Source organism: Pogona vitticeps, chromosome 7 (genome assembly GCF_051106095.1).
Source record: "Pogona vitticeps strain Pit_001003342236 chromosome 7, PviZW2.1, whole genome shotgun sequence".
Classification (NCBI taxonomy): domain Eukaryota; kingdom Metazoa; phylum Chordata; class Lepidosauria; order Squamata; family Agamidae; genus Pogona; species Pogona vitticeps.
The window spans coordinates 25,124,713-25,138,316 of record NC_135789.1 but is presented as its reverse complement, the minus strand read 5'-3'; the positions used below and the strand labels follow the sequence as shown (position 1 = coordinate 25,138,316).

The following is a 13,604-nucleotide window of genomic DNA, read 5'->3' as shown; positions in this document are numbered from 1 at the left end:
GGGTTTTTTTCCCCCCCTTCCTTACCTTGCTTGGCTCACTCTTGCTCCGGCTACTTGAATAGGAAGGGAGAAAAATCAGCCCCTCGTGGGGCACTGGGGATTTCTGTCCTGACATCTTCCGGTTACTGCCTGGGGAGAGGGAAGAGCGAAGAAGACACCACTCTTATTTATCTGTCCATGCACAGAGCGTTTTCACGTCGCAGCTGGCTCATTACAGTGCAGCCTCGCCGAGACCCACGCCACCCAGAGCGACCGCCCCCCACAGAAACTGCTGCTCACCACAGACCAGGGTGGGGGAGAGCCGCTCCGTCTTGGGGACAAGAAGGGCTCCTGACGAGGGGGCAGCCGGGATGGACGGCGAGGGGCTGGAGGTGGGAGAGAGGTGAGGGCTCAGCTGAGCCATTCTGGACAACAAGCCAGCCGGTTCTTCACCGAAGGCATTTTGCTGCATAACAGGAAGAAAGAAAGGGGGGAAGGCAAGTTCAGCCGGCACTGGCACCATGGCCTCGCCATCTTCAGGATGAGACAGATCCCTGCGGAACTGCCCTAGGAACTGTGAGTTTAAAGAGGGAGAGAACCATTCACAAAGTATCGGCCCAACAGTTGTTATCGGGACAGCTAGGAAGAGAGACTTCAGAGGCAGTGGCCATCTACCTTTCAATTGCATGCCTCTCTCCATCTGTTCCTGCCTTACCTGTGCCAAGCCTTCCCTACGGGAAGAATTCTTTCTGAGTCCCTTAAGTTTAGGCTGGTCCAACCTGGTGCAGGATCGATCTTCTTTTCTATCATGATTTCTTTTGGAAGAAAAGTCCCGGGGGGGTGGTCTCCAGGCTGAAGATGTACATGGAAGCCACCACCACCCCTCAAACATGAAGCTCTCGGGGGGGGGGGATCCCTCCCTTGGTGGGCTGGGCAGACGCTCCATTGCCCATCCAGCACTAAAGTGCCTTTCTTCCTGGACCAAACCACCACCACATACACACACTTCCAGCCTCCCCCATCTCCTACCAGGGATTCAGGTGCCACGGGGACAGAAGGTTGGCTAGGGTGCGGAGGGAGGCCATCCAGGTTGGGCTCTGGTTTAGCTGCGAAAGGAGGGGAAAAAAGAGAAGAGGAAAAATGGTGAAACAAAGGAGGCTGTCGAAACCACATTCTCTAGGCGTAGAAGGGCCCCAAGAAACCATCTCCGGGCTTACTTATTCCAAAACAAAGTGAAACACAAAGCGTGCCTTATTTCTCATTTACCATTTAGCCTTGGTTTCTAAGTTTCTTTCCCCTGTATGCCAGCGTCTTGTTATTCTGGGCTGCTAAGTCAGAAACAACTTAGAGCAGGCTGAAAAGGGCTTCCAAGATAAGTGAGATATTTAAGGAGTGGCTTTACCAGTTCCACTTCCCCAATGAGTTTCCATGGCTGAGTGGGGATTCGAACCCAGGTCTGAGTCTTAGTCCATCTTATCCCCCCCACTGGATATCCTTCTACATCAACAGCCAGCCATTTATGCTTATGCACTTCTGTTTAGCTCAGCAATGCACAATGCCAAACGTTTATCTCTGCCTCTTCATACATTCCCTTGAATGTCCCGTTCGTAGGGCTTCTGCTCCAAAATCTATATTTAAAGACCATGAACCAGAAAAAGGGGGGGCACACAAACTCTGAACCCTGTCTGTAGACTCAGCTGCAGACACATGGGCTGTTTGGCCACCACCCTCTCCCCTAGGCTGAGATTGCAAAATCATAGAACTGCTGAGATGGAAGAGATCCCTAAGGGTCATCTAGTCCAGCCCCCAAACCAAGGCAGGGAATCTGCAGCTGATGCACCCCTGACTGAAAGTCCTCCAAATCCTGTTTTGAAACCTTCAGCAAAGGAGAGCCAGCCCTTTTCTTTTCCACTGGCAAACAGCTCTGAATGACAGAGAGTTCTCCCTCGTGTTCAGTCAAAATTTCTCTTCTTGTAAATCTGAATTTCCTGATTCAGGCCCTGCCTTCTGGAGCAGTGGAAACCAGCCTTCCCACCTTCTCACCACGCCACCCTTTCAGATATCAGGCAGGCTGTAATTCTGGCTCAAAATCATTTAAAAAAGCATCTCTCTTTTTGCACCAGGGCAAATCAATTTAACAGATGCCATTTCGTGGACATCAGTGGCCCCCTCTGGTGGTTCGTTGGGGGTGGCGTGGGAGTGGCCACCCTAGCTGTAATCTCAGAATGTCCCTAGCTTAGAAAAGGGGGAAAGGGACATCCAGGCATGCGTACCACACAGGCACTAATGCGTTGCTTGCCACCCCTCTGGCCCCTACCTGTGGTCAGCAGCTGTGTCAGGCAGGGGTTGGGGGTCGCGACAAGCGGAGGAGCCAGGATTCTCTGAGACCTCTTGGTCTTGCAGTTTGTCTCCTTGATTTGGGGCCTCTGAGCATCGCCAGGCTGCTGTGGTTGACTTCTAGCCGGGCCAAAACTGGGTCGGTTTCGCCCACTGGGGTGCAGGTAAGGAGAGCCACTGAAAGGAGCTGGGTATCCCACAGGGAGGTCCGTGCCGCTGTAGCCTGGCATACTGGGGGGGAAGCAGGGCGTGGAGATCCCCGGGGACGGAGGGCAGGAGAACAGAGCAGAGGACGGGTAGTGGGATTTGGCACGAGGAGCAGAAGGCAGCGGGCATCCCGGCTCTTGGACCAAAAGGGGCGTGCCAGGCGGCGGGGCAGCAGGGCAGTAAGAGCCGTAGGTATCCAGGTTGAGCCACTTGTTGGGGAAGGCGTGGGGCGGCGGGAGCTTCGTCTTGAGATCCAGTCCAAGGCTGCTGGGGGGAGCCGGGGGTGGAGGAGCTGGCGAGAGATCAGGGCTCAGGAAGGTGCCAGCAGAGCCGAGCTGAGTGGAACAACCCCCTGTAGGCTGGAAAGGAGAAAGAGAGGATGATGGCATTGTTGGAGAAGAAGAGAAGGCAAACTCACACTTGGACTAGAGTGAAAAAGAAGCCAACGGGCCAAATCTTCGCAAGCATGTTCTTGCTCCGCTAGGGACTAGAAGCTTGCCAACAGGCAGATTTGGAACATACAAGTTTGGACCTTAAGAAAAATTGCTGGGGTGTGTGCAGAGGTGGGCTTTTTCTGCAGGGGCTCCTTGGTGACGGAGCTGCCTCCTCCCAGCTGACTTCAGGCAGCCTCCAGGCGCGCTGAATTTCCAGCAAACAAGTCAAAACTGTGTCGCCCAGCCCTTTGCCTTTAAACGGGGTTCTCCGTTGGGCTTTCAACATTGTTCTTAAACAACGGCTTTGCTTATTCTACTGGAATCCACGGCGGGCCAGAAAAAAACAATAAATACGATTTTGTTGGCTCAGACAGTTAAAGCGCTATAGTGCAAATCACAGCGGCAAACGGCCAGCAGTTAAAGAAAAGCGGCTCGTCTTTCTCCCTCTGTCCCAAATTCTGAGACTGGCCGACTATGAGGAGTACAAGCAATGATGCTTCGACCGTTAGCATTCTGGACAGTGTTTTCATGTTCCTTCCAAAGTTTATTTTTTTAAAGGCTTTTTTTGAGGCATTTGGGGAAGAAATGTTCCAGTTTTAAGTCTTTTTGAGTCCCGAAGGAGAAGGAAGTATTTGTTTTGGAATGGAGAGAGTGTTTCATTGTTAAAACGCAACAGCCTTCAAATCGTGCGCAATGCAACAAAAGTCCTTTGCAGTAAAGCCACAAAGATAGTTGCGAGGGTCTTGCCATCTTGCTGTGATGTTTCACACCGCCAGTTTCTTTTAACAGATAAAAGTTCCCCAGCTCTGATTTACCCTGGCCATCATCTGCTGGAAGGAGGCAGCTCGCAAACTCTGGATGCAAATGGAGCTGAAAGGCATGACCCCAAAAGCGTCGGGCAAGCCAGGCAGCAACGGGTGGCTCATGTAAGCCAGCCAAGTTACATATTTGGTGACTTGGTCAGAGCATATCTTTCCACATGATCTCCGGTAAAGGCCAGTATTCCTCTGATTATTTTTCCTGGGGTGTGGGGGACCAGCCATGTTAGCAGAAACAACAGCGTTCTGTGGCACCTAGAGGGCTAACATGTTTGATTAGGTGTGAGTGTTCACATACACCTGAAAAAGTACACAAAAGAGAATGCCCAATCAAACAGGTTAGCCTTTTAAGGCAGGACTTAGAAATGCTACTTTTGCATGCTGGGATTTCTAATATCGTTCAATACAAGAAAGTAACATTTCTAGGATCTGCTTTAAAGGGGAGAAAGGCACTTTCTTGGTTAATTTCCATCTGACCAGCTCCTTTTGATCTGTGTGCCCATGTTTAGGGACAAGATGCCCCCCCCCCACTCTGCCGGTGGCTGAGGGGGGAGAGCATGGCTTTACAGGAGATCCTGGGAAAGTGATCCGAAGAGGAACCTGTGGGGACAAAAAGATGGAATCCCCACCTGGAGACGAGGAGCAGGCAAGCCGGGAGAGCTGGCAGAGCCCATGGACGGGTGCAAGGAGTCGGCAGGTCCAGAGAGAAGGTTGCCACCATTACTGCTCCCAAAGAGCATCTCTGGGACTGGGACATAGCAGGGCTGATCCTGGTAGCTCAGCAGCGTTGGGGTGGCCAGCGGACGAGGGCTGGAGAGAAAGTCTAGGCGGCAAGAGACAAGAGTCAAGGAAGTGCACCAAGGCTGCCTCCACATTTTGCCACGGGCAGAAACTGTGCGGGTGGTAGAATCTTAGGAATTGAGTGTCCGAATGGACCCAAAAAGATCATCTAGTCCAACCCGCCGGCATTCAGGAAATCCAGGACAAAGGCATCTCCAACAGACAGCTGTCCAAACTCTGCTTTAAAGTCTCCAGGAAAAGGATCTGAACCAATGCTTTGGGGTAGGTTAGACTAAAGCAAAGCAAAGTCTGCTGCTTATATACCACCCCATATCACTTAGAGCTCTCTCTGGGTGATCTACAATTTAATTATGCAGGCTACACATTGCTTCCCACTTCCAGGAAGCTGGGTATTCAATTTATCGACCTCAGAAGAATGGAAGGCTGAGTGAACCTCGAACTGGCTAGCTGGGATTGAACCCGGGTTGTGAGCAGAGTCTTGACTGCAGTACAGCAGTCTAGCCACTGCACCCCAAGGCTCCTAAATGATTTTTGGAGATGCTTTCCAGCTCCACAGTCTATGATTCTTGCCACATGGAAGAGAGGGTGCCGTGGATCCCACCCACCCCCCTAAGTTCTTCCCCTGGGGGCGCAGCGCCTCTCGATTTCCTTGCCACCAGAGCTGCCACCCAGTGGGTCACCACTCCTTCCTGAGAGGGAGACTCTGCCTCCCTTCCACCGCCCGGCCCTGGACTGGTTTGGACTAGCTGCCGAGCGAAGCCTCCGCACCAGCGAGACTAAGAGGGCATCTGTCATTGTGAAACCGAAGAATTTTCTTTTTTGTATTGCACACCCAGTGGCTGTCACACGTCCGGAGCCACAAAGGGCTCGCCCGGCGCCACCCAACCGCAACAGGCGGGGGCCCCAATGCGGTTCCTTTTGCCCTCTCCCTTCCCCAACAGAGTGTGCAATCTCACTACTTCCAGAGGGGAGAAAGAGTTTGTGTGTGTGTGTTTGTTTCTATGCATCAGAGACAGAAGCTACACAGCAAGGATAGGAAGAAGTGATTTGCAGCCGTGAAGCAGCTACCACGGGTGTGTAAAATTTGTGCACGATGGAAAACACGCTTCCACCATCCCATAATGGGGGCATTGCAGAGACAAACCATCAGGCTTGTATGACAGCGAAGTGCCTCCTTTCGTCCACGACTTTTTCATTGGCAAATCCTTCCCCTGCCATTTTGCTAATTTCCCCGTCTTCATGTGGTCGGGACGTCTGGAAACAGAGACACTGACGGCCGGGAGATTTTTCACTCCGGCACAAGAGTGAAATAAAACAGCTGTTTATTTGTGTTCTGTGTAGGTTATATTAACTGGCTGGATAGCTGAGTGGTTCAGGTCCCTGGGTTGGGCGCCCCTTAGAGGAAAGGAATAGTATATCACTTCTGAGTATTCTCTACCTGGAAAACCCTAAAAAGGTCGCCATGAGTCAGAATTGACTTGAGGGCACACAATTATTATATAATAAAGGCGTCAGCTGCTCTTGCCTCTGTTTTGTGTAATGAACACACTGCCTTTTCTAATTTTTTTTCTGAATAGTCGGAATGACTTACAAGAGTTAAGGTACTTTTGTCAACAGTTTAAACCAAAGGTACTCGATTTCCAGAGGTCTGTAGAGCCTCCCTCAGATAGAGGAGTGCCCCCCACTCTAAGGGCCCCTTCCATTTGTAGCCCCCCCACCCCCACTCCACAGTAATTTATTTTTAAAATATTGTAAAAAGACCTCTCATGTCCTGCAGCAGCCACAGGGAGCAGTTATTTGGGTGGTCCTTAGGCTGTGGCATCTGGCTGCGGAGCCAGAAGTTGGGAGTTCGATTCCTCAGTGTGAAAAACAGCCAGGCTGGGTGGCCTTGGGCCAGCTGCACAGTCCCAGGGCAACCCCAGAAGAAGGGAAGGATCAACCACTTCTGAGTAATCTCTACCTGGAAAACCCTGAAAAGAATCTCCATAAGTCAGAATTGAGTTGATGGCCTGTTGTTGTTGTTGTTGTTGTTGTTGTTGTTGTTGTTGTTGTTGTTGTTGTTGTTGTTAATTTATTGATGATGATGATGATGTTACTTTCTCTTATTTATGAATAACAGCAGCATGAGCCCAGAAAAGAAGTTTGGAGCAGGGGGGTGGAACTAATTTTATGCAAAAACTGTTAAATAGATAACATTTTATTTTACAGTCGTGCCTCGCTTTACGATTGCCCCACATTACGACGAAACTGCATTATGATGATCTTTTTGCGATCACAAAACGATGGTCTAAATGGGGTTTTTTCGCTTCAGGAACTGATTCTTCCCAAAAACGACATTTTTTAAACAGCTGATCGGCGGTTTCAAAATAGCCACCGGGTAAACAAAATGGCTCCCCGCTGTTTTCTGGGACGGATTCCTCGCAAGACAAGCAGTGAAAATGGCTGCCCTATGGAGGATCTTCGCTGGACGGTGAGTTTTGACCCCATTGGAACGCATTGAAGGGGTTTCAATGGGGTTTTTTTCCGCATTACGATCTTTTCGCTTAACGGCGATTTTCCTGGAACGGATTATCGTCGTTAAGTGAGGCACCACTGTATCTATTATTGTTAGCTGCCCAGAGTAGACTTTGGTCTAGATGGGCGGGGTATAAATGTTATAAATAAATAAATATATATATTTGCATTAAAAACCCTCTTGCATTTTACACAGTATCCAAGATATTTTTAGGCAAAATATCTGTTTATTTTGTGGCAAACACATGTTTTAAAATTTAAAAAAAAACACACACACACTTCTGCCTATCTGTTTGCCCGATGTCCCGTCCTGCGAAACAGAGACAAAAATGTTTCCCGTCGCACCCAGTGGGAGAAAACCTCTGAAATGTTTTGCTCTCCTGTGGGAAAACAAATGAACAGAACCCACGCTATAGGAAAAGCACTGCCTGCACCCTCAGTACTCAGAAGGACCTCCGTAGGTCATAAGAAAAAGCGACAGAAGGCGTAAAGGGAACATGGGTATGTGATCTACGGGCTTCCTTCAGCCCACCCAGTTTGGGGAGCCTATCCGGGACATTAGAAGAATGTATCACAACAACCGCACAGGAGCAGGAAGGGGGACCAGGAGAAAAGCCACCTCGCTTCCCAGCGGGGCCAATCGCTTCCCTGGTTTCTTCCAGGGCCTCCATCCCCCACTTCTCTGCTCGCCTTGCGTGCAGCCTGCGGCTAACCACATCCCATGGCCTTCCCGAAGCCAAGCCCCGTGACCCGGCCACCACTTCCTCTCCCTTCCTGTCCCCACCGCGGCACGGCCCCTCTCTCGTTTCCACAAGCTCAGACAGTCTAAACCGCTGCCTTGGCACTTTCCAAGCGGACCCAAAGGGGGCCTGTTTATTCCTGCCCTGTCTTCTCCCCGATCTGGAATGGAAATTTTGAAAAACGGCAACCTCTCTCTCTCTCTCTCTCTTTCTGAAGACTATTCCACCAAGGGGCTCGTTTAGGGATCTGAATTCCAATTCAGCTCCAGTAGTTTCAGCAAGTTCAGGACGAGTTGCACACTCAACATTCGTCATTCGCACCCCAAATCCACATCACTAAAAAAAGGATATTTTTGAGGGGAACCCCCTGCACCCTGACATACGAGCAGGGCCCTGAATGCACCCTGGCCTATGGAGGGCTCCACGTACCCTGACATATGTGGGGCCTCAACTTATGGGGACCTCAATGCACCTCAACATACAGGGTGCACCGTGTACCGAAACATCTTCCCTTTTTCCTGCAGTCTTGCTTTGAACAGAATTATGCTGTTTTCTAAACCTCCTCCCCGATTTCTGATCTCATCAGAAATGATACCCTTGCTTTTTCGTCCTCTTCTCTCAGCACACGCGACGCCTGACCACTTCCCCCTTTTGCAAAACTATCAAACACTCTCCCCAATATTTCCACACACCCTCCTCTCACCACTCACACTTACTCAAAGCAGGTGCAGCAAGCTCTTTTGATTCACAAACACACATACAGCCCAGGCCACTTCCTCCTATATATATATAGTTGTGGCATAAAAGAAAACTAATTATATATGGATTATTTTTTGTGGGGAAGTGGAGTGTGTGTGTGTGCATATATAGGCATATGTGGTGTGTGTGTGTGTGTGTGTGTGTGTGTGTGTGTGTGTGTGTGTGTACACACACACACACATGCCTATATATGTGCGCACACACACACAGTCCTCTTCCCCACAAAAAAAATCCATATATAATTAGTTTTCTTTTATGCCACAACTTCTGTTTTCCGGTTAAAATAACAAGTCATTGGTATTTATTTACCCATTCTTGTTATGGTCACAAAAGGGGAAGAAAGAAAGCTTTTACGATCCCTTCTTGACCTTTTCCCCAACAATAGCCCTCTAAAGAAGGTTAGGATCCACGGAGGCTGGTGGATCTGAAACCAGTGGGGGTACAGTAGTTAATTGGCTCTGGGTTTTAGCCCCTGCTTTAAAAGGAACCTTTTCCAAAATTCTGAACCCATTTTAGGGATAGAGTTTGGGGCGTTGGATATAGCTACTGTAAAATTCGGAATAAAACCCACTCTGATCTTAGAGCCACCAACCTTCCTCAGGTCAAGACATTCCCCTTTCCCTTCTTTCCACAGAACATTAGCTACACTCCTAGCACATTGATGTTTATAGCTGTAGTGCCCCCCGTTTTCCAGAAGTGCAACTGAGGCTACATCACCAAACAAAACAGCTGGTTCTACTTCAGCTCCTGTGGCTTCCTGCGAACCGTCCCGGTAAATTGCCACTTCCCAAAAGGACCGGATGTCCACAGACAAGACTGTCGTCCCTTCAGGCACAGAGAATGGCAACTGCATCGTGCAGGGGGATTGGAGCCAGGAAGCTGCAACAGACAGCTTGGAACTCGTTAGGAAACATCTATATACAAAAGAGCCAACCTGGGCATCTTTACCAAGATCAAAAACTCGGGACAATAGAGCCGAGATAATAAATATCATCCACCAACACACACGATATGTATGTTCCACTGGCTGCAGTTCAAGAAAGGTCCTCGGAGACCTCTAACAGCCTGTTTTCTCCTGCCACTCATCAAACAACAAGTCCCAGGCACCCACAGGAGACAGCCATGGCAGTTAAAGTGGGATCAAACTGGTATATTTATGTACTGTGGACCTTCTTCAGTTTACCCGCATGAGCAGAGATGTTGCCAGCTATTTGGGCACCAGCACATTGCTGCCTTCTTGAGTGACCTGGGACTCATGTACAGACAAGACAAAGACACCCACATCCAGATCTTTACAAGAACATATCACAACTAACCACATGGGGAAACGTCTGTTCAAATTGTTCTGGCTTTACAAAGTAGAAACCCCCTTTAGTGGCAGAGAATAAAAAAGCCACTTTGGGAGCAAAATGGGCTGGGCTAATTTCGTATGATGTGGTCAATTTAAAAAAAATGCTTCAAATTTGCCTGTTTTATAAGTGGAGCAAAATTTGCAATATTTGATCACGTAGCTGCAGCTTCAGATGCCCAGGAAATAGACAGAGGAAGGAGCCTGACCGCCTGGATCTAAGTCACGCACAACAGCCATATGGGTTGATCTGGTGGAGGTGGGGTATGCCCTCTGCTCTGGACCCTTCGAGCAGCAAATCCGGGTGCCCTCTCAATTTCGGCACCCCGGATCAAAGGCTTGGCCGCCTCACTCTAGATACAGCTCCAATCCGTGGCAAGGGCGGGAAGCCACCCCAGGGGCTTCTAGGGTCTTGCTCTTCAGCGTGGCCAAGAAAAATCAAATTCCACGAGAAACGGCTTCACTCAGATTGGGCCGGCTCCAGACATTTGTTAAACAACGAAATATATGCCTCTTTTCCTCAAATCCACGACTGTGCAAGAGAAGCCGCATTAACCCACATTTTTCTCTTGCACCTCTCTGTCTCTGATTTTTCTTCCCCAGTGTAAGCAGAATGAGGCACAACTTGGGCCTTTTTATTTATTTGTTGTTGTTGTTTAGTCGTGTCTGACTCTTCGTGACCCCATGGACCAGACCACGCCAGGCCCTCCTGACTTCCACTGCCTCCCGGAGTTGGGTCAAATTCATGTTGGTCCCTTCGATGACCCTGTCCATCCATCTCATCCATCTTTATTTATTTACTACTGTTTTATTTACCATCTTTCAAGGAACAGACATGGACGAGGCTTTCCCCCTTCCTTTTGAAAACTTGCCAGGAGATCTGGCTCAATCTGAGGACGCTTCTTCAGAGCACACAAGCTGCCCAACCCTCGGCAGCAAAACCAGAAGCCATCATTGGTGAAACAATGAACCCTTTTGCCCCCTTTCTGTGGCACCTAAAACATGCAGCTTGTGGCTACTGTCTCACAGTTGGGCTGGATCCTGGCTGAAACCGACCCCTTCTAACCGTGCCTCTTTACTCCCTCTTCTTCCCCTGGCTGACTGGAAGCTCCTTGAGGCAGGGACTCAGCTGTGGCCGAGGCTGCTTGCCAAAAATGCAATTAGTTTTTTTTTGCCCTTGATGAGGCCTTGGTTGGCAAGTAAACCACCAGGATTATGTGCCCCGGGGGGGGGGGGGAAGGAAGGCAACCAGGTGCTGTTCCACACTTTGACTTAGGGGTGGGGGGGCTCTGTGGTGCCCATCCAGGACCCAACCCCCTTGCACTGAAGAAAACCTAATTCCACTCAAGGATGGCAGGGTTCAGGAGCGACAGCACCCGAGGGAGATTGCATCAGAAACCAGAGGAGGGTTCTTTGATGCTGCCTCTCAGTTTCCATTCAGGTCATGCGCTCACACGCTCCTCTTGCATCAGCCGAGGCCCAGGATCTTAAAAGGAGAATCATCAATCTCTTGGATTATTTTTTTTATGGTAGGGAAGAAAGGTGGGGGGGGGAGGCATACATGTTAATAAATGTCACCAATTAAGGGAGCCCTACTCTGAGGAAAAGAGGGAGGTGGGTGTAGAAGTCAAGCACCCCATGTGGCTTCAGCTCTGCAAGGGGCTTGCATCGGCCGCAGCCACAAAAACCTTGGGTTTCACTCTCCCAGGACAGAAGGGGATGAGCACAGAATGGAGACAGGAGTAGCTCAGCCACTAGGAGGAAAATTCATATCCTTAGCATAACCTTATTAATGACCCTGCTCATGGCCGATGGTTCCTAATGAGACACTGCACATTTCTCCAAAGATCCTCAGACAAAATCATTGACAAGACGGGGTGGGGGCCAGAATAGGATAGCGTGGTCATCCAGGATAATTCCCACACACTCTGAGCCAACCAGATCCTTACAGTGCTGTAAACTTGGCTTCGGCACAAGTCTCTGTTAGGGTTGCCAGCTTTTCCACTGCCTCCTGCTCCTTTGCCCTTGCCATTCGCTTGATGGCCTCAGATGAGGGAAGGGTAGCTTTTAAGAGCACATCCGGGCAGCCTGCCAACTAAAATTTTGGAGGATGGCGCTCCTTCCCAGTCTGGGCCGGAATCCCTTTGAAGGCTTGCAGAGCGAGATTTTGGGTGACAAAGCTATAGTTCTTACTGTTAGCTGCTCCTCTGCTCTTTTAAGATATCAAAGCCTAAGGCAGAAAAAGAGGACTGACGTGAGATGGGATATTATTTATGTATCTCCTGTCTCTCCCAGAAGTAATCCTATACCTGAGGAACACCTTGCCCAAGCACCAGATCCCCCTCATGGAAGGGAACGTGGGGTACAATGAAAGACAAACAGGTTTCGGTAACACCGGACCAGAAGCAGGAAGAGAGTGTGCCAGGGAGCGCCTGAATTCACAAAACTCTGGAAGATCCCGGAACCCCATTCTTCCTTCACTCCCTCTGCAAACCTCTCCATCTTGACAGCAGAATTCCCATCTCAAGGAGGGTAGAAGTGGACATTATAGATAACCCGTCATCAGGGGAGGAAAATCCTTAGAGGCAAGAGTTGGCAACCTTTAAGAGTTTATGTAGGAATTGCTTGGATCAAGAAGAAACAGAAAAACTAACTAGTTCTTATTTTCCCGAAACGTTCATGTCTCCAAACACCTTTCTTCAGACGAATAGAGTGGCGTGGCCACCCACATACACACGAAAGATTATGAGAAATAAAAACCAGTTGATCTCATAACTGTGACTTCTGATTCTCTTTTGCTGCAACAGGGAAACACAGCTTAACCAGCCTTTGATTAGGGGTTTTTTTGGATCAAGAAGGTGGCCAATGAAGAAGCATGAAGAACAATGAACAAAGTCCAAGAAACCTTTAAAGATATAAAGCGCAGAAAGCAAAACTCTTTCCGTTATATAGCGAGACACAAAAAGCACGGGCAACGGCAGCATCAAGACTTAAGCCTGAGATTCCTTCGACATCCAGTTTCTCAAACGCAAAAGACTGTCTCTGTCACCCGCCTCAGCCACACCGACATGCTTCCAGTTCTGGGCAGGTTCTCTCTCTCATCAGTCTCCACTTTGGGGTTCAGAACAAAGCAGGGCTTTATTCTCTACCAGAAGAGTGCCCCTAGCCATGTGCAGAGTGCATGCTTTCTTTCCATCGCTATCAGCAGGGGATGCAAAGGGATGATGCCCAGGATGGAGAGAGCTGCCTGAAATAAGATGATGCCCCCCCCAAATTTCCTCCGCCCTGCCGCCTTCTCTCCTACCTGCAGGGTGGGGCCAGCAGGGGTCGGCCAGAACCCCCCGAGGCTGCCGCGGTCCTGCCATCAGGAAGCCTCCTCCATCAGTCCCTAACAGGACAGCTTCTTTCTCCTGGAGGCTCTCTCTCGCAGGGCAAAGGGGGAAGTGGCTTCCTTGTTCGGGCAGCAGCCTCGGCACTTGGAGGGACAGGGTGGGGGTGGTAGTGGTGACCTTACCCCCACCCTATTGCAACAGCAGCTCTCCACCCGGGGCTGATCCAGCACTTTCCTTGGCCTGACAAACCAAGAGAGGCTTTCCAAGCCCCTCTGGAGAGACGCCGGGTCGCCCTGGAGGTGTTCCCCAACGCAGAAAAGGTAGCCCAAAAGACC

At 49.8% G+C, this 13,604-nt stretch overlaps 1 protein-coding gene and 1 long non-coding RNA gene across 3 annotated transcripts in view; one reads left to right on the top strand and one right to left on the bottom strand.

Moving 5' to 3' along the window:
• The window catches only part of MLXIPL (MLX interacting protein like), a 46,887-nt gene that overhangs the window by 3,609 nt on the left and 29,674 nt on the right, over positions 1-13,604 (bottom strand). The window contains exons 8-12 of the mRNA XM_072978374.2: positions 4,405-4,598; positions 2,297-2,882; positions 1,009-1,085; positions 280-445; positions 26-129 (exon numbers count right to left, since the gene is read on the bottom strand). Coding sequence (XP_072834475.2) covers positions 26-129; positions 280-445; positions 1,009-1,085; positions 2,297-2,882; positions 4,405-4,598 — 1,127 coding nt within the window. The remainder of the gene's footprint in view (positions 1-25; positions 130-279; positions 446-1,008; positions 1,086-2,296; positions 2,883-4,404; positions 4,599-13,604) is intronic.
• Positions 1-13,604, top strand: part of LOC140701737 (uncharacterized) — a 32,694-nt gene that overhangs the window by 5,152 nt on the left and 13,938 nt on the right. Inside the window, exon 3 of one of the 2 annotated variants that reach the window (XR_012080685.2) lies at positions 6,785-7,046. This is a non-coding gene — a long non-coding RNA (uncharacterized LOC140701737). The remainder of the gene's footprint in view (positions 1-6,784; positions 7,047-13,604) is intronic. The other variant, XR_012080684.2, reaches the window with a different exon arrangement.